This window comes from Lepidochelys kempii, chromosome 1 (assembly GCF_965140265.1).
Source record: "Lepidochelys kempii isolate rLepKem1 chromosome 1, rLepKem1.hap2, whole genome shotgun sequence".
In the NCBI taxonomy this organism is placed as follows: Eukaryota; Metazoa; Chordata; order Testudines; family Cheloniidae; genus Lepidochelys; species Lepidochelys kempii.
The window spans coordinates 247,548,553-247,572,756 of NC_133256.1; the positions used below are offsets into that span (position 1 = coordinate 247,548,553).

Sequence of the window (24,204 nt, forward strand, 5' to 3'; positions counted from 1 at the left end):
ATCTTTCATTTTCTGTCTTCATTGGTCCCTCTCATGTTCCTCCCTGTCTAGTCCTTGCATTACTAGACCATAGTGGGAAGACAATAAATGGGAATCTGGACATCATTTTGCAGACAAATACGCCTCTTCTGATTCCCTTTGACCTGGAGCAGAGGAGCACGAATTTTGGGGTGTCCTGGAACGTATTCCTAGACCCGGAAGCCAGGTGGTTTTGTTCGTTTTCTAAGCAGAATCCAACTCCTCTGAATCACAAGCGCAACCCACAGAATTCAGGCTAGGTCAGGAAATCAATTGTCTGGTTAAGACACTGGACTGGTCCAGGAGCACCGGGTTCAATTCCCATCTCTGCCACAGACTCCTTGTGAGACCTTGGGCAAGTTGCTTTTCTCTCAGGGCCATAGTTCCCCATTTATAAGTGGGGATAATAGCACTGCCCTACCTCACAGGGGTGATATGAGGTTAACGGCTGTTTCTTATCTTTCAATACAGTTTTCGTCTGTCAGCCGCTCTGGCTATAGAGCCCTCTTGCAGTGGCTAGACCGTGGCAAACCCCTCCCTTCTGACTCCCCACTCTCAATCCGTCTGTGCCTCTCTCTCAATCCTTACTGCTCAATCCGTCTGTGCCTCTCCCACTGCTCCCTGCATGTCACTGTACGGGGCTGGGAGGGGGTGAAAATCACCTAGCCATATGCAAGTCTCAGCCTAGCCGCTGTGCCTGCCTAGCTGCTTGCTGGCATTGTTTGGCTGACTCCTGCTCCTGATATTATCAGAGCAACACCATACCTCCAGCAAGGCAGTGGGGTCAGGGCCGGGAGACGGGCGACACGATCGCAGATCTAACAGCTGAAACGAAAGGTTACAAATCCGTCCAATGCGAGGTGGTAGCTGGGGGTGAGACACCCACTTTAGTGCTTATAGAAGGGATGGGCAGCCCTGAATGGAAGGCACTAGAGAAGCGCCGAGTATTGTCCTTCTTGCTCTCCTGGTTTCGTAACAGATAACCTTCCGTGTCCTTGCCCCGTCTCTCCCTGACTCCACCGGAGCTAGCTGAGGAGAAAAGCAGGTTCCCGGAGCCAGCACAAGCCCCACCCTGAGAAGGTCCCTGAGTGTGAGCTTGTGTTTTCTAGATGGAGGACGAGGACTCCATCCTGCCTCGGAAGCTGCAGGTGGCGCTAGAGCACATCCTGGAGCAGCGGCATGAGCTGGCTAGCGACAAGGAGGAGGGCTCTCTGAATGGCAGACACGGTACAGCCTGCAGCCTGTCTGCTCGTTTCCATCGGGTGGGCCCGGCGGCCCTTCAGTCACTTCCCCAAAAGGGACGGTTTTCATCCCCTGGCCCAGGTTTGAATGGAAGATGCAGTTCGGTGGCTAGAAACTAGCTGAGGCTTTGCTAAACTCTCCAGTGCGCTGGTGACCTTTGCTATGTGACTGACTTCCATGTGGTCTCCTTCAGCCTCCGCCCCATACATCCTCCCTACACACACCTGCCTTCTCCACAGCCAGGCTCCTTTGAGCTGAGGAGGTGGCTCTGGTGTCAGTCCTGGGAGTGCAACCTTCCCCTCCAGCCGGGCTGAGCCTGCCGCCTCCACAGCACCCCCAGCTCGGCAAAGCCTGCTGGACTCAAACAGCCCCTTGGAGAGGAGGTGGATGGGGGGACACACTGAGGTTCTGCACCTTGTGCATGTGCCACGCTGGATCACCTGCCAGGGTCCTACAGCCTACGTAGTGCTCCTGGGAGCAGCGGCAGGCCGCTCCTAGCCTTTTGGTGGAAAGTACGTGCTGAGGTGCTCTCTCTCCACAGCTGCTTCTCACTCTCAGACCCGTACAGGGCACAGTTCCTAAAGAGGCCGGCAGGGCTGGTAAGGTGGTGTGGAACCGCAGCCAGGAATGCAACTTCAAAGTAAACCAGTGTGCAGCCCCTGACTGCCCGGTGCATCCTCACAGTTCCACCATCAGCACCACCGTCACCTCATGGCTTTCTCTGCTTCTCTCCTCCTCCCCCGCCTCTTCCTTAGAATCCAGCCCCTTGAATGAAGTGGTGTCTGAAGCCTTCGTTCGTTTCTTTGTGGAGATCATGGGCCACTACTCCCTGTTCCTGACCCCCAGCGAGCGAGAGGAGCGGACCCTACAGCGGGAGGCCTTCCGCAAGTCTGTCTCTTCCAAGAGCCTTCGACGCTTCCTGGAGGTCTTCATGGAAACCCAGATGTTTGGGGGATTCATTCAGGAACGGGAGCTGCGGAAACAGGGGGTCAAAGGTTAGGGGCTCTTCTTCTTATTCCAGCGAGGCTTTTGGAATCTTTGCCATCCATCCCCTGGGAGTGGTGAGCAGCCAGCATCGTCCCCTGGAGCAGCACTGGCTGTAGCTCTGGGGTGAGGCCATGATGACCATGTGTTTTTGAAAGATTGCAGTGATCCCATCCCCCTTTGAGAGAGGTGTGGCCTGAGTATAGAACCAGGCACCGATAACTCCTGGGTTCCATTCCTAGCCTCTATCTCTGGTCTTGGATAAGTCACTTAAATTATCCCTGCCTCAGTTTCCCTATCTGTAACGCTGGGGGAACTACTACTTACCTCACAGTAGTGTTGTGAGGCTTAGTTCATGTTTGCAAAGTGTTTTGAAGTGATGAGCATTATTAATGAAAGCTGGGAAACAGTAGCAGTTTAGAGGTGCTTCTCTTAGCTTGTGAGCACCTTCTCATGATGTGTTAAGCAGCATAACTGTCTTCTGTCACATGTGGTTTCCCTCCCATTCTATCTTGAGTTTTTGTCAGGGATGCTACAGAACTAGCATTAGCTCCAGTGTATTGATATATAATGTATTTACTGTTGTTATGCCTCCTTCTGGGGATAGACATTTGAGAGAAGGGTGTCGAGGAGCTCATAACTACTGCCCCATGGCCTCTAAGGTTCCACTGACTTGAGGGGCCTGTCTCATCCGAACAGCTGGTCAGTGCTGGTTCAGCAAGCTCCTCTAAAGAGCTAATGACCAGTGGACATTGGAAATGGCAGAGGGATCAAAGAGCTTTTCCTAGAAGGTGAGAATGTGGCCCCCAAATGTTAATTCCTCAAATGGCCCCAGATTTTAGTCTCTGTACACTCCCTGTCAGAATTCTTTTGAAAAGATTCCTCCATTACCTCCACGAAGCAAAGATGATCAGTCTGGCTAGTCATGCCTGCATGAGGAAGCAGTGTGGTCTAGTGGATAGAGCACTGGACTGTGGCTCTGGAGACCAGGTCTGCCACTGGCCCGCTGGGTAACCTGGGGCAAGTCAGTGTCTGCTCTGTGAGCTGCAATTTCCTCCTCTGTAAAATGGGGATAGTGGGGATAGACTCATCTCCTTAGTAAAGTGCTTTTAGCTCTACTAATGAAGAGGTCAGTATTCTTGTTATATATTTGGAACCAAAAGGATTGTGGGGTTTTTTTTTGCCGCAGGTCTGTTTGAGGTACGTGCCCAGGAGTACCTGGAAACGCTCCCTACTGGGGAGCAGAGTGGAGTCAATAAATTCCTGAAAGGACTGGGTAAGATGCCAGAGCAACCATTGTCTTTTCACAGTGGTTGTGTTGCATGTTACTCTTAACACCAGCTCAGTGATTTGGCAACAAAGATGCTATTTTAGGTAGCGCCACTCTCCCGAGGGTTGTATCTGCCTTCCCCTGGTATGTTGCTGTGATGTGCCATGGGGCCTTCAGTCAGTGGTCAGGATTGGGCCACGTATTAACGTGCACGTATGTCAGTGGGACTGGGAGCTGCATTGCCGGGACCCTGAGCTCACTGCCTGACTCCCAAAGGAGGAAAGCTGGTCTTGTGGGCTAAGGCACTGGGATGGACTGGATCCCCACATGGGCAAGTCAGTTAATCGCCCTGTGCTTCCGCCACTCCCTGCTGAGGCGAGGATGAGGAGACTACCTCCCAGCCCTGTTGTGAAGATAAAGCTGTTAACAGCTGTAAGGTGCTCCGCTATAGCGCAGGCCATATAAGTACCTAGGGGGGACAGAGCGAAAAGAGGACTGGAAGTCCTTTGAAAGCACAACATTTAACTCCTGCCTAAGGGGGAAGGAAGGAGAAGGCTGTATCTTGTGTCCCTTTCAAATTGCCACTGGCTGGCTGACACATGCAGTGCTACTGTGCCTAGCTCCAGCAGGAGCCAATTCCTTCCTTTGGGGCGGGGGGGAGGGGAACTTGCTCTTGAACTAGATCCAGCATTGCTGGGGGAGAGGGGGCGGTGTGATTCCGAGGCAGCAGCTCTCCCTCCGTCCTTGCTCCAGTTGGCTCTGGGGGTGAGAGATGGAGCTCAGACTTTCTCCACTCTACATATCGCTGTGTAACGGCTGTTTTCCTCACTTCCTCTCCATCAGGTAGCAAAATGAAATTCCTCCACAAGAAATAAGAGTCACGCACGCCATCGTTCCATGGAATAGAAGGAGTTTACAATTCAGCAGAAACAAAATGAACTGTTACCAACCATTCCCACTTAGCCTGCTCCCAAGGGGGTAACAGCCCTGGATGCTGAGCGCTGGAGGCAGAAAGGCCAGGGTTTGCTCTTGTGTGCAAGTGGCCCCATGAGATGAACAGAGGGCGGTAGAGCAGCCTGGAGAGGTCTCTGGACTCCTACAGTAACATGCACTGGACCAAGCACTCTAAACTCTGCAGTAGCATTTTGCAGACCTCCAAATGGATTTGATTTCTTAGTTATTATACTTTTTGTTCTATTTATATTGGGGTTAGGAAAACTATTAACCATTGACACATGCCCTGCCTCCTTTCCGAGTGGCACTGCTGGATGTGATAATGGGGACTGGGGGGAAAGGCTGTATTACCCTGGCCTGAGAGCGAAGGAGGGGAGAAATAGAGGAAACATATGAAAACAGGTCTTGAGAAAACCGAGGACGCTGAGGACTGCAGGGATGCCAAAGGACACGGGCAGGGTGTGCTTACGAATGAGGAAAGGAGGTGGAGGGGGAACCACTAAACCTACTGATTTGCCAGCCAACTAATCGACCGCTATGCTCTGCAAGGCGGCTGTGTCAGCCTCGTGGAGAGGCCTTTCCTTGTATTGTCTAAGTTGAGAACCTTACACAGTGTAATTAAAAGTGAGTGGCATAAAAAGAAAACGAGTTGGGAATTATTGCTGAGAATTATAGATTTTTTTTTAACCCGCTGCTTCATTTATAGATTTTTTTTGTCTGCCTCATTTTGTATGTGGGTCAACAGGGCCATCTAGTGGTCAAATAGAATAGTTGTTTATCCGCCCACCCAGCCACCCACACACTCTGACGTTCCAGCACTCTTTCTGTTACAACTCTCTTATGTCTCTCACTTTCATATAATGCCCACCAAAGAGCTCTCCAACATGAGCCCTGCCCAGTGTACAGCTCTTAGAAACAGGCTTCCAGAAGTTCAAGTAGGTTTCCCTTTTCCAGACCCCAGGTTTGACTGGGGATCAGCTCAGGCTCAAAATATGCCTACTCAGCCAAGGCTAAAACTCTTCTGCTCTGATAAGACATGCAGTGTCTGTGGTAGTTAGCTTGTGATGCTGGTGAATTCCTGAATGGTTCTTGCATTCTACATGGGATCGGACTTCCATGTTCTGTGGAAAGTTACCATTTTTAATATGGGTGGTTAATTATTAAGTGTTACACAGTGTTTGATTGGCAGTGGTGGCCTGGCAGGACATGGCTGATGGCAAAGAAGGGGCACTGCCAATGGGTTCACCACCTCGGGCACACCTGGAGAGAACAGCCAACTGTGTCCAAGGCAAATTAAAAGTTTTAGGACTCACCCTTTGAAGGCAAGGTGTTGTGGTGTTAGAATTTGTATTTCTTCATGTGGGTCACTGGTAAAAGCGGTTTCATGACCCCTTTAGTTCCTGGTCCACTAGAGTATAGCAACTTATTACTGCTCCCAGCTAACGAGGTGGCTCCTTTTGTGGATGTGGTAGAGATCTGTGCTGCAACATTGAAGGTTCTCTGTGCAAACCCTGCTGAGGCTTCCCCGTGCCGGTGCTGTGCGGGGCTTTGGCATGTGCAGGGCTTGGCTCCTCTTGGCCAGCACCCCGAACCAGAGGGTCTTGGGCTTTCCTGGGGCACCGGCCCCGCCAGAGGCAGTGGGGGATGGAAGGAGCCTGCTGGCCAGGCTGTTGGTGAGCTCAGTGCTCTGACCAGGGGCTGGTTCTTGGCACAGCGCTAGGAGCGGCATGCACGCCGCTGGAGGGGGGGAGGGCGGTAGGAGGAGCAGCAGGGCTGGGGGGATGAAGAGGAAAAGCAGGGAGAGGACAGCGAGAGGGGGAGCTTGTAAAGGGCCCATGTGTGGGCAGCAGAGGCGACACTTAACTGCCTGGCGCCTGCCCGCACTCACCAGCCACCCCAGCTTGCAGCGTGCATCAAGTGCCGGCCGGAAACAGGACAGGGGGTGGGGCCCTGCTGGCCGAAAGCCAGCACGCAGCGGGGGTTGGCTGACAGAGCAACTGGCCCTGTGCACGGCAACTTTGTCCTGCCACCAGCCTTGCACAACCACCCCCATTGTGGGCCACTGGACCCCACCACTCACCGCCGGTGGGCGGGCAACTGGCGAGCAGAGATCCGGCCAGCAGCAGGACCCACCAGTACTGATGGGGGGGTGGGGGGGGAGACAGAAAATACGGGACAGTTTGCCCGTTTTTAAGAAAAAGTCGGGACACCTGCAGGAGGGCTTAAATACAGGACTGTCCCTTTAAAAACAGGACGTCTGGTCACCCTACTGATGACTTTTGGGGCTGGGGGTTTATTACAGGTCCTCCCGTTCCCGGTCAGAACCCTGGGGATCTCCTCACTGTTTCCTTGTGCTTTACACCCGCCACCTATATGATCTCACATAAAACAGACCCAGGTAGGATTCCTTCCAGAGCTTGCACAAGAGCAAGGTACTGGATGGCTCAGTGTGAAACACTCTGTCTGTGGGTGTTAATCAGAGAGCTTCTGCAGCACTCTCACCCTCTGCTAGCCAGGGAAGCAAGCGTGTAGGCCCAGGAATCAAACCCAGGCCTCTAATGTGGCAATATAGAACATTAGGAGGACACTGTCAGACTTAAAACCATATTTTAAAAAAGAAATTGTTAGCAATGAAAGAACATTATGAAAGCGGGAGGTATTTTATAATCTAATTTGCTTTCACTGTTTCTAGTGTTTATTTTCTACATTACGCTCAGTTTGGACAATGAAAATAGACAAGCCATCTTCCCTTTTGTTTAGAGTTTGTTTAGGGTTTGGTTTAGGGTTTGTAGTTAATTTCATTTTTAGGCCCTAGCCCAATGCTGCAATGTCGGACTGCAAACACTGCTGGGGGAGTGGCAATACTTTTTAGCAAATTGTTTTCATTGGATATGCTTATTTGATGCAAAATGTTTCTATTGCTTTTTTTTTAAAAGATCAGTTTTTAAAAACCTACATTTGGGGTCTCATTTGACCCAAAGTGTCCCTTTAGCCATCAATGCAATGTTTGAAAACTTACAAGCTACAACTAGGGATATCAAGGGAGAAAAAATAAAATTAACTCCACCTGCACACACTGGACTAGGAGAGCTCTTTGGTGGGACCGAGTGGGAGAGTTTGTACATGACTTACGTGACTGCCTATTTTCACCTAGGATTTTGAACCTGGTCCCAAGTACCAGCCTAGCAGCTAAAAGAAGAAAAAACATGTTTAGCCTCACCACCACGAGGGGGAGCTGTGAAGAATGGGCAGGAGCCTGGTAGCTGCTTCCCGATCTTCTCCTTGCTCTGCTGGCTCCAGGCAGCAGCTGTTCCCCTCCTAATCATCTGCTGCAGTGAGCCATACTCCATCCTACCCTCTCTCTCCAGGTTGTGGGGGAGGGAAGCACAGGAGAATACAGGGCGTATAGCAAAGCAGATGTGTTGTGGGAATGTGGGGCTGTGCTCCCCCTCCACGGTTAGAAGTTCTTCCCTGTCTGGCATGAGAGCTCCCCTCTCTAGTTTGAGCATTGGCCTGCTAAACCCCGGGTTGTGAGTTCAATCCTTGAGGGGGGCCATTTGGAATCGGGGCAAAAATTGGGGATTGGTCCTGCTTTGAGCAGGGGGTTGGACTAGATGAGCAGGGGGTTGGACTAGATGACCTCCTGAGGTCCTTTCCAATCCTGGTATTCTATGGTTCCTCCTTCAATATCTTTTCAACCCCTGTTCATGAAGACACCCAGATGAGGAGGGATGGGGAAGTCCTGAAGCTCACCTGCTCCCTGGAGAGAGCCCCAAGCTTTCCTTTGGGGAAAAAGGAGAGAAGCCCCACATCCACCCTCAGCGAGAAAGAGGGTGAGTGGAGATCTCCTGAGGATGCACGCAGGTAAGCGGAGCTTTAGGGATGGTGGAGTTTGGGGAAGGTGGATTATGGGGGAGGGGGACATCCCTAGAGTCAGAAAAGCATCCACATTCCTGAATATTCATCTGACACCCCTCCCCCAGACCATGGAAGGGCCTTGATAATACATATATTCAGCTTAAGAGCTGCCTACCTTTCACCAGAATCATGCATATGAAATTCCCCTCTCAGCACCTAGGGGACTGATGGCCTTTGATCCTTGTGTACTGGAGAGTTGTACCTGGAAAACGTCTTCAAATGTTGGCCCCTGTCTTAGAAGGAGCTGTGGTGGGTGCAAAGAGTGAGTGGTGGGCAGGGTGGACAAGTGCCTTTCAGAGAGATGGGTGATCATTTATTAGCTAATAGCTGTATGGTGCTTATCAATTTATATATTCACTGTGTTTGTACAGCGTGTAGTATAACTGGGCCTCCCTCCTGGTTGGCCTCTGGGCAATACCTCAGTATAAATGTGAGATAATCATAATATACAGGTATGATTATTATGGGGACAATGGTAAATAGACAAACTTCCTTCAGGTCCTAAGAGCTGCAAAGTGGAACCCTGGATGTCAGGAAGAGCTAGAGCAGCAGCAAAACAGGGTTTAAGACTCCCAAAGAGCCTTCCCCCGGGAGACTGGGTTTGCAGAGGTAGTTTAGTAACACTAAATATATCCAAAGTTATTGACTTTTTACCAAACTTGGTACAATACTATTTCATTTATCGGGGTCTCTCTCTCCAAATGCTTTACTGAGTTAGATGAGAAGTGGAAGACAGAAATTGAAGCAAGCGTAAGGCATATGTTTTTGGATGGTATAAAACGAGGGAGCGTTGAGGCCACAGAGAAACTGTTCCAGACAGTAGGAGTTGCAGAGGAGAAGGCTCTTGCATCAAATGCAGTAGGAATGTGAGAGGGAGCTGTTGCTAGATGTGAGAAGGGAATGGGCAGAGAACAGGCCCCCTGAGGTAGTCTGAAGCAAGACCATGAGGGGATTTAAAAACAAGGCAGGTGATTTTGAAGGGAATAGTGAGCCTGTGGGATTGTTTGAGGATGGGCATGATGTGGCTCTGCTTTGTTGTTCATGTGAGAAGACTGTCATCAGCCTTCTGCATATGCTGGAATGGGGAGAGCTGGAATTAGAAGCCTGCAGTCCAGGCTCAAAGCTGCTAGAGGCTTGTCATCTTAATCACCCCCTCTGCTTTCGGTGCAGCTATTTTAGGGTGCCCGAATTGGGACGCTCGGCACCTGGCTCTCAGAAGTACTGTACACTCCGCTTAAACTCAGTGCTACTTAATTTCCAATTTTCCACAGAAGCCAGTAGTGACATCCACAAAAAATCAGTGGGGCCCGCTGCATAATGTAAGGTTAATTGTGTATAGGGGTTTTTGTTTTGTTTTGTTTTTTTAAACCTGTTTCCTTCCATCAATTACAAATTAAATTGAATGTGCTTTGTTCTTGAAGCGGGTAGAGAGGAGAACTCCACTGATCTTCTCTGTTCCATTCGTTATTTTATGCACCTCGATCGTGTAACAGCCCAGTTTCCAGTGGGCAAGTGCCAACATCACAAACCCCGCCGCTCATTTGTGGTTTGCTGGCTGCCTTGTCAGTAGCCTCAGCAGACAGGCTGATGGGGGCAAAAGGAGAATGGAGATTCAAACTCCCCTTTCTCTGCTAGGTGCCGTTCCTCCAGAACAGGGTTGAATCGATATCAACTGCTGCTGTCTCTGATCTGCAGATAATTTCTGTTTCTAGAGCTGTCAGCATAGCACCTTTCACCAGCATTAAATTCACTTAATTAATGTAAAATAATACAGCAAGTGGCAAGTATCATTTTGCTTTATTTAGAAGCTTTCCCATAGACCTGGACAAATCCATGCCCTGGGTCTTCATGTCAGATTCCACTTCCAAGTACTGTCACTTACAATCATTCTGTATAGGACAGATAAGCTACATATCTTCTACCTGCCATTTGAAAATCAATGACATTTGCAAGCAGTGACTTCTAGTGGGTTAGATGAATGGCTCACTTGAAGTCACTGATTTTGTTCTGTATTGCAAGAGATGCAAGCTGTCCACAATAATGCAATCAAACAAATAATCAGGAAAAAAAGTTAGAGACAACTGTGGGCTATAACATCATTTGCAACGGCCTGAAGAGAGTCCCCTGTTCATTATAAACCAAAGAAATCAAGCATTCTTGGGATTGTTTACAGTGTACTCATTTCTAGAGTCAACTACAGGGAGACCTCAACCATTTTAGTCCAAATATCCTGAAACCTTGTGTATGTTGACAGGTGGTGGGGTGGGGCTCAGAATCCAGATCTGTAATCAAAGTGTGTGACTACTGCAAGGACTTGACAGATATGAGCGATGTGTGAATGTACACACACAAAGCAGGGATGAGGCACTAGGAGTCCAATCCACTGTCCGCTGAAGTCGGTTGGAAAACTCTGACTTACTTAAGTGAGATTGGATCAAGATTATGGACCTTCTTCATCCCCAAGAACTCTCAGATTCTGGGACTTGTAAAGAGTAATTCTGGAAGCGATCAAAAGAACTTTGCAGCTACCAAAAATCTTGGTGGACTCCTGCTGTGGCGATTTCCACTGAAAAGTTTATCCTCACTAACCTAAAGCTGTTTCTCTATATTTAAAAAAAAAGGGTCAGGGAAATGTAGTGATAGATAAATGGGGAGAAACGAGTTTTTACAGGCCCCAGGCCAGCCAAACACTTACAGATGCAGTAAAGCACATGGCTAACCCACCCCTGTGCAGTGCAGTGTTCTATTCCCCTCTAGGGCCACATAGGGCGGTTGATGAACATGCTAGGGCATTGGTGAACAAATCTGGGTCTCTTAGAGCAGGTAACAGAGGCTCATGCTGTTAGACCCCCCAGGTCTCAAGTTATGTTTCCGCTCCCAATGGCACACCCAGAGTTGCTGCTAGACATCACAAATGCTTAGCTGAGTAAAGTACATTTGAAGTCAGTGGGACATAAGCACGTGCTTGGGTACTTTGCTGTACTGGAGCCAGAGTGGGGGAAGAACTAGGAAAGTTTCCAGACGTGTTCAAAATGCTAACTGCCTTCTAGATTCATGTTTATTTTGCAGATGGACATGCTGAAACTGGTGTTGTGAACCAGGCAGCTTTTAGCAAAACACCCCTGACAGCAGCCAGGATAAAGCAGGCCATAATTGACTCCTGGGGGGTTTCTGCATGACTGTGCGCCTGCAGAAAACGGCAGGGAAGCCGTGCGGAGGGTGGGGGTGGGACAACCATGGGCACAGGTTTTGGGGGGGAGGGGGATTACCCCCCCCAAACAGAGGTGAGGCATGGTGGGGGCACACAGGGTTATGTGCCACTGCCCCCCCCCCCCATTTCTGCACAAGCAGAGCTGTCCAGCTGAAGGAGGCTGCCTCTGCACTCTGCTGCCTCTGCAGCTGAACGCCGCCTCCTGGGTCCTAGTGCAAGTTGTGCTCCCCTTCTGTGAGGTGGGCGCCTTCCTGTTTTCTCTGCAACAGTGAGTGCCAGTGGTGGGGCTGGGTAAGCGGAGGGGTGGGGGGGAAGAGGGAAGGGAGGGTGAGGTGGTGGGCAGAAGAGGCAGTGGGGAAGGAAGGGGGTGGAATAGGGTTGGGGGAGGGGAATGTGGGAGTGAAGGGAGGGGGATGGAGAAGAAAAGGGGATAGAGGAATTGATGGGGGAAGTGGGAGCCCAGCAAGCAGCATCCCCTCGGCAGCAGCTGGGGCTCCCCCGTTACGCAAGCCCATCGAACCCTCACCTTAGGACAAGCCCTACCACTGACCCCTCCAATGAGCCTTCCACACCCCACTGAGCCCCAACCAACTGCACCTGGACCCTCACCCCATCAAGCCCCACTCTCCCAACACCCGCAGCCCACCACTAAGCCCCCCACACCCAGACCGCCCCCCCCACTGAGCCCCAATCACCTTCACCTGGATCCCCTGCAGAGTCCCATTGTGCCTGCACCCAGAAACCCACAACTAGCCCCTGTTTATCCTAATCTTACACTGAGCCTCCCGCACCCAGATTGCCCCACACAGAAACCTCTCAACCACCCCTGGATCCCCCCACACTAAGCCCCTCCACAATTGGATCCTGCTGGGTTGAGCCTGCCCACCCACACCTCGTGCGCCTGGTGCAGAGGGACCGGGCCCCAGGGTGTTTCTGGGGCTGGCCCAGCCCTTGCACTGTCAGGGTCAGGTGAAGCCTCACTGCCGAGTTCCTGTACGGGAGAGGTGGGGGCTTTCGGGTGATCTCCCACCTCAATGCAGCCAGTGGCCTGTGCTCCCCACTGCCATGCTGGAGCCACATTTATTTATTAACAAATATAATTTGCAGAATTTTAAGATATTGTGCACATAATTTTTATTTTTTTGGTGCAGAATGCCCTCAGGAGTAATAATTACAGCCATGTTCCTCTTACTTTGTGGCCTATGTTTAGCAAGACTAATGTAAATGTGCTCCTAAAGCCCAGGGGCTCAGTAGCCACTGAAATAGTTTCATTGGTAGACTTAAGGAAAGAGCTATTCAAATCTATGTACCATATGCAATGTTGAAGACTGTGAAAAGCAAGACTGTGAAATGTTTCTTGTATGGAATTCTTACAGCTTTGAAGTTTTTAGTTCAACATTTAAAATGAGAGCTATGAAGAAATACAGAAAGTTTGGGGCTCTAGGCTGCAGTACGACTTTTCTATCTTGGTATCGTGCTGTGTCATTCAAGGGTTAGCAGGATCAAGTACCTCAGGTGTTTTGTATGCATTGGTAGAATCCACCTACAGAGAAAAAAACACACACAAAGAAATAAGCATGATGAGGAACTGATTCGCTATAATCTCAGTTGTATTCCTCCTTCAGGCTTGGGGCTTGTATTGGTTTGTTTAGAGCTAACGGAGCTGCCAGTCAAAGAAACAGAAGCAGTCAATGTGTAAATAAGTTAAAATTTAAAAAATGAGCTCTAGTAACATCTATCCTTAATTAAACACCTATAGCAAATTCATATAGACAACATTTGTTTGCTTCTGTATTCATAATACTCAGCATTTCTATAATGTTTTCCATCCCCTAATCTCAATTTGCTTTACAATCAGTAATTAATTAAGCTTCCTACCATGCAGTAAGGTAGCTTTTATGTTCATTATGCAAATGAGGAAACTGATGCACAGAGCAGTTTCCCAAGTTCACACAAGACACCTGTGCAGATCTGGGAATAGAGCCAAAGTCTCCTGACTGCTACTCCAGTGTCTAAACCTCGAGACCATCTTTCCTCCTCACCTTGCTTACACTGACATGCTTAGCATCTTGTGATGGGATGGAGGGTCAGAGGACAAATCTGAGATCTTATTACAAATCTAAGGAAAGCAGCAGCATCTTTCCACAGATCTTTTTAAAAAAATTGATTTATATGGCACTAGGAATGTTTGGGGCCCTTACAGAATATATATGTGCTTCACAGGTCCCTGCCTGTGACAGGCTATGCAGATCTGGTCCAGGGGTTGATAGGGAAGGGGTTTCATGTTAAATAAAGGATTGCAGTTCTGCTGCCCTGAGTGCAGACACTTGCAAGGCGAGCAAGGTTGAGCCAGCTCTGGGGAATTAATCAATTCCCTCACTACCCTTTAATAAGGATATGCTGTGGGAAATTGAGCACTGAGTTTGCCAGTGAGAGTCAGGCTGTTTAGAGAGGCTGGGGGCTTAGGTCAGATCATGCCCTCATCCCCTCTGGAACTTGACTGAGAGGAGCTGGCCTTTAGATCTTTCTTTGGACTTGGTTGCAGCAAGCCAGGCCTTATGCCATCAGTTTAGCTGAGGAAACCCCTGTTTTGTGTTTGGCCTTCAAAGGGACAGGACACTCTTCACATGTACTTTTCTGTAAACACCACAAGGCTGTGCACAGTCCACTTAGCCAGGCAGAGTCTTCCTCTGCTCTGAAAGTATGTCTACACTTGGAGCTGGGGTGGGGGTGTTTCCCAGCTTGAGGAGACATACTTGTTCTAGCTCTGATCAAGCTAAGCTAGCTAAAAATCGCGTGGCTGCCAGCAACGCAAGTGGTGGGATGGGCTAGCTGCCCTAAGTACTTAACCCATCCAAGAGGATAGGCATGTACTGGGGGTGGCTGCCTGCTGCGCTGCTGCAGCTATGCTCTATTTTTAGCGCACTAGCTCTGATCAAGCCTAGCTTGAGTATGTCTCCCCAAGCTCCAAGCGCAGACTTACTCTAGCTGACCTATTAAATTGCCCCCAAAAGACTGCCCTCTAAAGGCACAAGTCAGGACTGCACCACACACAACACTAAATCGCACAGGGTGAGGACTCAGCTTGAATAATCTAAGTTAAAGTCTAAAATGCAGCTACTTGGAGCTTGTCTACATGGGAGAGTTTTGCCATAGTATAGTTATACTAGTATAAACCCCTGTGTGTGGACACTCTTATTCCAGTATAGGAATGGCTTTTTGCTGTTTAGCTTAATCCCTTTCTAAGCGACACAAAGAAAAACTAAAAAAAGGTGCTCTTATGCTGGAATAAGACTGTCCACGTGGTGGTGTTATGTCCATGTAACTATACTGGTTTAAGTTCAGACCTTAGGTTACACAGAAAAATTGTTCCTACAGAAAACAGGTTTTAGAATATCCAAATTTTATTATGACAGTAGATAGATATGCTGTTTAAGGTCTCCCAATGTTGTTCCTATGACTTCACAAAGAACACTTACACTGGGATTCTGTTGGTCTTTTGATGTTCTGGACTAGAGTGTCCACACAGGGTTTTGCACTAGTTTCATTAAATCTGTTTAAAATCACTCCTATGGCTTGTCTACACTACAGATGCTACAGCAGCACAGCTATGGTGCTGCAGCTGTGCCACTGTAGCACCATAGCGTAGACACTTGCTGCAGTGATGGGAGGGTTTTTTCCGTCATTGTGATTAATTCACACCCTCAAGAGGTGGTAGCTAAGTTATTGGAAGAATTCTTCTGTCAAGCTAACGGTGTCTAGGCCAGGGCTTAGGTTGGTTTAGCTATGTCTGTCGGGGGTGGATTTTTCCCAACCCTGAGTGACGTAGCTGGGTTGACCTAAGTTTTAGGTGTAGACCAGGCCTTAGTATACTTCTGAGTGTAAACCAGGCTCAGGAAAAAAGGTGGTGGTCTGTTTGATTGGAGGGTTTTTTTTGTTTTTTGTTTTGTTTTACTTACCCCAGGGTAACTAACCCCATTTGAAACACCAATTAGCAGCTAAGGCTAAGCTAGATGCAGTGTAACACATTTACAATCATGTTAGCTAATGTAGCAGTCAGCCTGAGGAAAAAACTAGTATGTGATCCTAGTTAAAAGCTGTATCTTAGTGCACATAGGCTCAAGGGGGCTTAATGATGGTTGCACACGCCAGCTTAATTCTGGCATTTCCTAACTTGAGTGCTTAATTTTGCAACCCAAATCACTCAGGGCTTGTCTTCACTACAGAGTTAACGGAAGCTAGCTAGGGCCCCCCATTACTGCCCTGCCTGTAGCTCACTTGCTGAAGCTCGGAGGAGCTGCTATGTGCGACACGAGGAGAGGTTTTGAAAAAGTCCAGTGTGGCATTTTGGCATTGGGTTTTTTAAGTGACATGCGTAAAGCCCCTACCATCTGGTCATCTGTAATGGGCCCCTGACGCATTCATTGCTGCATTGGGCTGGCTGACATGGGAGCTGTACAGTACCTGTTTTCCTGGAAACAGCTTTCAAACCACACTTCCCCTGAGGCAGTTTGCAGGTGTAGAGGCCAAGGCAGCCATCACAGTCTGAGGGTTTCTGGCAGGTCTTAGCCTGAATCCCGGAACAGGAATACTGGAAGGAGAAAGAGAGAGAGGCTGTCACACCAACCCACTCCCTCTGCAACCAACTCCCAGCCCAAGTGATCCCCACACCCTCAAACTATACTGAACTTTAATTCAGGTTTCTAGTGGTTGCACTAGTAAGTGCACTGAATTCCCCACAGTTGAGGGGAGGGTTATCTCTAAACATAAACATTGCCTTTCTGCATAGGCCTGAGCCATGAAAGTGTGGATCCTGATCCAAATTTCATTTCCTCCTTCTACCCCCAGTATTTGGCTCCGAGGGTTTGGTTTGGCTTGCTCTAGCACTGAGGAACAGATAGGACATCGGGATCTAGAGTCAAATTCCAAAGCTCCCTTCACTCCAAAGTTTGGGGTTTCCACAGTTGGAGGTTTAGTTAAGACCCATCTCTGCACTTCAGGTTAATATTTAAACATTTTGAGGTGGAACTGAGCCCCTGATTCCTCCCTCCTCCTCCTTGGTGGTGCTCACTTTCTTCTTAAACTCTCTAATGTTGCAAGGTGAGGATTTCAGAGTCCTCAAAACCTGGATTAATCTGGGCCAGGACTGTCTTTTTGGTAAAGTGCGCATGGTGCCTAGTGCTGTGGGGCCTCTCGGAGCTACAGCAATGCAAATAATAATTCATCCAAATAAAGTTCTCCTCATCTCTAGGCATAGCTGCAAATCAATAATAGGGACCAATAAGGCTAGCGCCACATGGACTTCATAAAAAACCAGCGCCTTCCTGTTTTTAATTTAGCAAATTATATAACAGACCTATCTTGTGTAGGTGGCTTAGCTACTACCACATTTAATTACTTGCCCCAGGGCTGAAACATGACAGCAGCTTCTCTTAAAGCTAACTACTTTCCTGGCAGAGGCAAAAGGGTCGATTTTTCACAGGCACAAAGGGCAGGTGGGCTCCTAATATCGACCCTAAAGCCACTAAAGGGAGCTTCTGTTTAAAGCTGTACGGCTACTGTGCCATTACTAATTGTGGCTGGCTTCTAAACTGAGCTGCGCAAAGCCATTCAGTTCATTATTCAGTTTTATCCGTGTCAGTGAGTCAATCTCCAGGATTGCACTTGTGCTGGGCCATTGTCTCCAGCACTTGCAAGTTGACAGCAGTAGGATGTTTGGAAATTAGATGAGCTCAGAAGTTCCACTTAATCTCTCCCAGGCAGCTGGAGGGATCTTTAATGAATCCAGGAGAAAATGAGCCAAGTTGCAAAGTTGACTGTGCAATAAGGTGATGAGCATTTGCTGCCTGTTCTGGGCTCCTCACTTTATTGTTCTTAAATGGTCTGGATGTACAATCTACATTAGCTAGGCCTTGGCTCTATTTAAGAGACAGAAAATGGTAGATTACAAGGATCTAGAAAGGTCTGGGGGCTTCAGTTCCCATTTTTATAAACAATATAACAAGCAAAAAAAAAATTCTAAAAGCCATAACTCAAATGAGGCTGAAGGAAGGAGCATGGTGCTAGATCCCTGCTCTCTCCAAGAGGCGTAGCTCTCTTCCATCAATACTGTGCCTCCCAGCGCATCTCGCTATCTAGTACAGCCACATACCTTGTGCTGTGGTGTTGCTTTTTGTGATAAAACAGTGTGCCTATAGAGAGGAGTTATCATTCTCTCTCTCTCTCTCTCTCTATATATATATATAACCTCATCCATTTGAAATTTGCTGGAATGAACCTGCAAGAAGAAACCACCCATTTCTCTATAGCGTTGAGCTCCGATGTAGAGAGCTAGGAGGAAGAAGTCTGAGTAGGCCTGGATGAACTGAAAATACTACATGTGGACACCCAGAGCAAGGATATGGACAATGAGCTGGTTTGATTAGATAAGAAACAGTCCCTTCCAGGAAGGAGGACATGCAATTGTGGGAGACGTTGTTGATCAGCTCTCTCCTGGGCACCTGCCATTGAACTGGGGAGGGCAAAGGGGGAAAAGCAAAAGGTGCAGACAGGGGACTCTGGCTTGTACAGTTACCTCTACCACCCTTTAATATTTGCAATTACAACCCATGGCAGCTGGGTTTGTGCAGTCATTACCTAGACAAGGTTCAAGGAGATCCTTTCCTTATCGTATTTCTTGGTTTATCCATTTCTTCGTTCTCTTAAACAGTATCCTGTTTAAATGCAACTCTAATTTGACTTTGACTGTTAATACTGAGTAGGATAAGTTTGATCTATTGACAGACAGCAGAGGCTGTGTGTCACTGATGCCTCCTCCTCGTCGTGTTGGGAATTAGCTTGAGGCCAATGCCCACGTCCATGGTGTGCACACCAGCACTCTGTCTCTGCTTCTGACTATGGCTCCTCTCTCTGACTATGGCTCCCAAAACCACAGCATCCTCTCTTCAACTCAGCCCCCCAGTTAGGTCACCATCCACTTTTCCCCCCTTCTGGGATGTGGGGGAGAAGATTATCTCTGTCCAACAGTCCCAACACTTCCCCACTGGTGAGTGGGTGGGGGGAACTAGTCACTGCCCTGTCCAAGGTGCTTACAGTTCACTCAACCATCTAGGCACACAGTCCTTACTCCCTTGGCTCTCAGCAGCAACTGCCCCTACCCTGCAACTTTCTTTTATATGGACCTTCTGGGCCCTGATTGGCTGTCCCTCACAGTCCCTCTCCTATTGGCTGTGTCCCACACAGCCTCCCCAGGGCTCTGTTAACCCCTTCTCTGCCAATGTGGGATGGTGGCTCCATCACACTATGTCATAGGGTCTAAGGAGGAGCTGTGTTTCCAGCCTTATGATGAGGCACTGATGGAGGTCCATACTGGTATAAAGCTAACCCTGTCACTATAGATTGGCCAAGGCTGGATGACCCACATTACACAGATACCAAAGTTTAAAGTGGCCTGGGTGAAGCTGAGTGGCAGATGTGAGACCACTGTGGTGAGATGTGATGCAAGTCAGGTATTCAATGAGTCCATAGTAGCACCGCGATTGGAGATGGAGCTCAGCCCCCAGGGGCTACAGCCCCTATAAGCTACCTGCTCTGTCAAGATGCTATTTTTAAACTTAGATGCTTAAAGTTGATATTTAGCTGCCCAGGTCCAGGCACTTGTGTTTTGAAACTATGTGGGTGAATGGTACCAGCAACGGTGCCATAATTAGCGTGAGGTGAATTTTTTTCAACCAATAGTAAATTTGCCAAATAATGTTTTATTCAGGGCCCCAAAACTGTTCATGAATTTGGGGCAAAGTCAGTGAATAGTTTCAGCTGAAAAAAAAATTTAAAAATGTTGAAAATTTCCTTCTGACATTTTTCAAAATGAACTGTGTCAACATGTCATTTAGGAAATGTTGTTTTGAAGCGACATTCAAAACGTTTCATTCGACCTGAAGAAAATTTATGTTTTTGTCTTGTTTTGGCAAGGGAACACTGGGGGGAAAACCCCCGTTTTGGTTTAAAACAAACTGAATATTTTGAGGGGGATTTTTTTGGTTCAGCCACCAAACCGAAAAATCAAATTATTCACTCCGTTTTAATCATAACGCATTTGTTTAGATGGGAACTACTGGCCTGGGAATGAGATTTCTGTACACTTCTTCTTGCATTTCCAGCTTAGAACTGGGCTTGTCTGTTTATGCTGGACTCTAAGAACAGACAAGCTCTGCTGTGTCAGTGTTCTGCACCCATCCCTGGCTGACCTACAAGCCGGGAGTAGAGGTTCCTGACTGGCAAAGATAGGCCATCTCACACTCCTATCTGAGCTATGGCTGCTGTTTAGTATTAAAGTATTAATCTCCCCATCTCCCTAGAAATACTGAAAAAAAGCTGTAATTTGATTATGAGCTAGTGAATGACAGACCCAGATCTTCGGTGAGACCACTTTAAGCCCTGCAGACAGATTAACTAGACTGGATCACAACACTGTATGCGCACATACCACACAGACTAGGAGAACCACTTGATGGCTTTAGTTGATCGTTAGGCAGGCACAGAGACCCCCAAGAACTCTTTCGCTCTGACTCTCCCATACAAACCCTCAGTATGCTGGCTCCTTCAGGATGGGATGGCTGGGAGGACAACCATCAGCCATCCTATCCTGTTGTCTCTCCAGACCTTAATCATTGGTTTTTATTTCACCTTCTGATGAGATGAACCAGGGCCACCTCCCCACCACCCCAGAGGCAGCTGTTAGACAGGGACAGGTTCTGAGGTGGAAGCAAGACACAGGCTGGGGGCAGTGGTGTGGTGTTATACTCACAGTGTCAGTATTGAATTTCCCATGGCCTTCCAAGTGGTTGCTGGATGCTGGGCTCTTGCTCTTGGGGGGCTGCAGCTTGCTAGTGGCCTTCTGTTTACTGCTTTCTCGTTGTGGCTTGCTCAGCAGTTTGCTGTGGGACCTGGCTCAACTCCATCTTCTCCTGCCTTCTTCTGCACTCTGGCAGCAGGCTGACACCTCACTGAGCTGCCTTTTGGAGCTTTCTCTCCTCCATCTGATGGCTGAGGTGCTTTTCTCCCTCTCTCAGCCCCCACCTGCTTCTCTGGAGCTACCAACCCTTTCTCATCCCCAGCCTGAACCAGGAACGAGAGCTGCACCAAGAGGACAGCAATGGTGGTCACTGCATAAACCTTCATCCTTGGGCTCTGGCTTCCTCTCAGCTACTGTGTGTTCCTGTGCCCAGCCCAGGTGCTTGTAGGGAGGATCAGACCTGCCTCTTGCTCAGTGTTGGTGGCTGAAACCCTTTTATAAAGCAGAGATCTCCCTCCACCCCACCCCTCTTTCTGGGTGTCAATGACACTGAAATTCTAGCTTTCGTCTTATACCTGCAAACCTGGCTGCTACTGCTGGGAAACTCCCCCTCCCCCAAACTCTCTCATAGCCCTCCCATGAGCAACACCCCCTCCCTCTTTCCAAGGGTATCTGTGTGTGTCTAGTGTACTCTTTCCCAGTTGTGATCATGGCATATTTTGGCTAAACTATTTGCAGGCAGGATTGAGATAAATAAATGGATCTGCTGGCAAACTGTGCACATCAGGTGTGGGGAGGTGCATGAGAGGAAAGGGTTAATTTGGTCTCAAAGGCATGTTTTACAACCATACATTTTTAAATACCTTAGATGACTGATTATGCACTTTCACCACTGGGATGTTGGGGTGGGGGCATGTTTCTTTCACTGCTTCCAATGGAAAGACCCTTGGTACCCCCACTTTTTGGTTAGGCTGAGGTTGCCCCCTGAGTACACAAAGGTAGTGGGAAAAGGTGTTAGCTCGATGCGAACTGATGCGAGTATGTGTACACAAGTAGGGAATCACACCCCCAGCTCGTAGTGTAGACATAGCCTTAGTGAAAAATGAATGTTTCTGAGACTGTATAACAGGCAGAGAAGATTCCTGCTTTGTTTCCAGTGGTGCAAAACACAACCTCCAGTACTTACAGGTGAGAGAAAAGCTAGTCATCCACCTTAGCTGGCCTTGCTGCTGAATTTAGCCAATGAATTACGAACACCACCTGCTGGTTTTGAAGAGGAGGAAGGTTGGGCCACTGTAATACTGGAGGGCTAATGCTACACACACACACACCAACTGCTCTCTATCCATAAGGGTACCAGTGAAGGAGGTTTAATTGCACAGACGACCACCAGTCCATTGAACTCTGAAGCTGAACATTGAACAACCCCAACAAGCAGTGCTTAAAGTTGCAAGGTTGGGGGTTCTAGACCCAGTGGAGAAAAAATCGAGCTGGATCACTGAGGGGCACACACACACTTTAAGCATTGTCTTACCACAGCTGCTGCTCCCAGCTTATGTGAAACCTGCCACTTTTTTAAGACCACTTTAAGCACTGACAGCAAGTTCAGGCTGAAACCACAATAGGGTATTTCGCTAACCATATACTTCCATCTAACTTGTAAAACCCCATGGGTGTCTTACAAGCATTTGGAACTGCAAGCACATGGACTTGCATAGTGGCTCTTGTGAGGTGAGCTAGGAACCGGGTTAAAATCATCACCTTCAGTGTCACTTGTGACCTGATCATTGTTTGAGTGGTGATACCCAGCCCCAGGTCCTCCGAGGTATTTAGGCTCCTGTGACACAGAGGCCCAGTAGTAGTTGACTGCTCTGTCTCAGCCTCATACACCTCTCACACCAGTTATATTTACATAAAAGGTGACATGCCATATATCATTTGAAATCTACTAACACACTGGTCATTAATGTCACTGTGAAATGTTTGTAACAACACTGTAGGTGAGATTATAGATCCTTTCTGATATTATGTCTTGGAGACTGAACAGACAAAGGAGATAAAACAGATCTTTTTTCCAAATGAAGGGAACAGAATATGGTGGCAGATGTCCCATTCAGGAAAGGGGGGGTCTGACTTGCTGCCTCCGGGTCAGCCAGTGGCTAACCCTCCTACAGCTTTATAAGTGGGGGGGATGTGATCCTGAGAGCACCCCAATGCCAGATGGAATAAACTTACTTTTCATAGGTTTGTTTGCTCAGTGGTCAGAGGATTAGCAACTTGCCAGAAGCTGAAGGACGGTATCTAATTTGTATTAATGGTACATTTTGTTACTGCCTCAGTAATAAAAAGCTGGATGCCAGAAGAGCCACAGGTAGAAGAATGGTCTTGTGGTTAAACACTGGGCTGGGAGCTGGTAAATCTTGGTTTGGTTCCCAGCTGTGCTACAGACTCACTGAGACCTTGGGAAATTCACTTAATCCCTGTGCCGCACATTTGCCATTTGTAATACAAGAACAGCGCTGCCCCACCTCAGCGAGGAGATGTGAGGTTATATTCATTTGTGTTTCGGAAGCACATGGACATTGCAGAGGGGCGATAGAAGTATCTAGATATTTAAGTCCCAACATACAATGCTCCACTTTGATCACTGGGCCATATCATAGAACTGTGTGCCAGTGGGTTGCTGTTTGGCAAGCCCATATGTAATAAGCATATTGTCTCAGATATCCATTGTTTTGCTGAAGTAGTGGCTGAGCAGGGCTGTTGAAAGGAGTTTGGCGTCTACCCTATGAAGATGGGAGGAAGAAATACAAGCTTTTTCAGGAAGGTGCAACCCAAGCTGTTTAAGCACCCTGTTTGTTTTTTTTTCTTTTTTTTTGCTTTCTGGGAGATATTGGCTGTGTGGCATTGGGGGATTGACAGTGGGGGGTGGAAATCTGAAGTAATGTTGCACTTCAGGTGTGGTTGGAATGGAACATCTGCTAGAGCTCTGGAGCATAAACTCTAATTCATCTTCCACACCTTCACCTCTGGCCAGCTCCTAGCCTTGACCTGTTCCAGGTTCACGCTGACAGTACTGATCTCCTGGGAGACGGGCTCGTATGAACGGAGGGAGAGGCAGGCAGAGAGCAGGCCCATCCGGACGCAGGTATCTGTGTCGTGCCCAGCAAGTAGCCCAGCGATTATCCCTGCCATTAAACTGGGAAGAGAAAGAAAAGACAGCTTCGGACATTGGGGAATGGTTTTGATTCTGCAGACCTTGCCATCCCAAAGAGACACTAAAGTATCTCTATTCACAAAACAAAGCTAAAAGCCAAGGGTCCCTACAGCAAATCAACCTACAAGCAACAGAAACTGGGATGGGGGAAAGGAGGATCTAACAAGGGGTCTGAGTATCCCTAAGGAAGACTGAAAGTCCCCTCTCTTGTCGTGTCCCAACCTCAGGACGCTGGGTCACAGACATTATCCTTTTAATGGAGAAAGATATCATGTCCTGGAGATGTCCCTTCCCAGGTTCCTGACAAGACTTTAAAACAGTGAGTGCCCCCTCATTTTATTCTATCCCAGCATGCTTTGGAAATAGAGTTGCCAACCCTCCAGGATTGTCCTGGAGTCTCCACGAATTAAAGATTAACCTTTAATTGAAGATTATGTCATGAGATGAAATCTCCAGGAATACGTCCAACCAAAACTGGCAGCTCTGTTTGGGAGGTTAGTCAGTGCGGCATGGCTACTCAGTGCAGATGTGACCAGTAGAGCTCAGAATATGTAGCACAGGTGCTGGAACTGGGGGTGCTGCTGCACCTCCTGGCT

The 24,204-nt window shown here is 48.3% G+C and overlaps 2 protein-coding genes across 14 annotated transcripts in view; one reads left to right on the forward strand and one right to left on the reverse strand.

Annotated features, from left to right (window-relative positions):
* Nucleotides 1-5,113, forward strand: part of DENND2A (DENN domain containing 2A) — a 79,742-nt gene extending 74,629 nt beyond the window's left edge. For 4 of the 6 annotated variants that reach the window (XM_073322462.1, XM_073322452.1, XM_073322471.1 and 1 more), the window contains 4 exons: nucleotides 1,128-1,245; nucleotides 2,016-2,255; nucleotides 3,434-3,520; nucleotides 4,358-5,113. In XM_073322462.1, the coding sequence (XP_073178563.1) occupies nucleotides 1,128-1,245; nucleotides 2,016-2,255; nucleotides 3,434-3,520; nucleotides 4,358-4,389 (477 nt within the window). In that variant the 3' untranslated portion in view covers nucleotides 4,390-5,113. The other 2 variants (XR_012156063.1, XM_073322491.1) reach the window with 2 other exon arrangements.
* A 7,635-nt stretch (nucleotides 5,114-12,748) lies between these two features.
* The window catches only part of LOC140902437 (uncharacterized), a 57,981-nt gene continuing 46,525 nt past the window's right edge, over nucleotides 12,749-24,204 (reverse strand). For 3 of the 8 annotated variants that reach the window (XM_073322522.1, XM_073322504.1, XM_073322555.1), the window contains 3 exons: nucleotides 23,413-23,590; nucleotides 16,062-16,188; nucleotides 12,749-13,140 (listed from right to left, as the gene is read on the reverse strand). In XM_073322522.1, the coding sequence (XP_073178623.1) occupies nucleotides 13,109-13,140; nucleotides 16,062-16,188; nucleotides 23,413-23,590 (337 nt within the window). In that variant the 3' untranslated portion in view covers nucleotides 12,749-13,108. Of the gene's footprint in view, nucleotides 13,141-16,061; nucleotides 16,189-21,067; nucleotides 23,591-24,204 lie in introns of those variants that run through there. The other 5 variants (XM_073322513.1, XM_073322547.1, XM_073322539.1 and 2 more) reach the window with 5 other exon arrangements.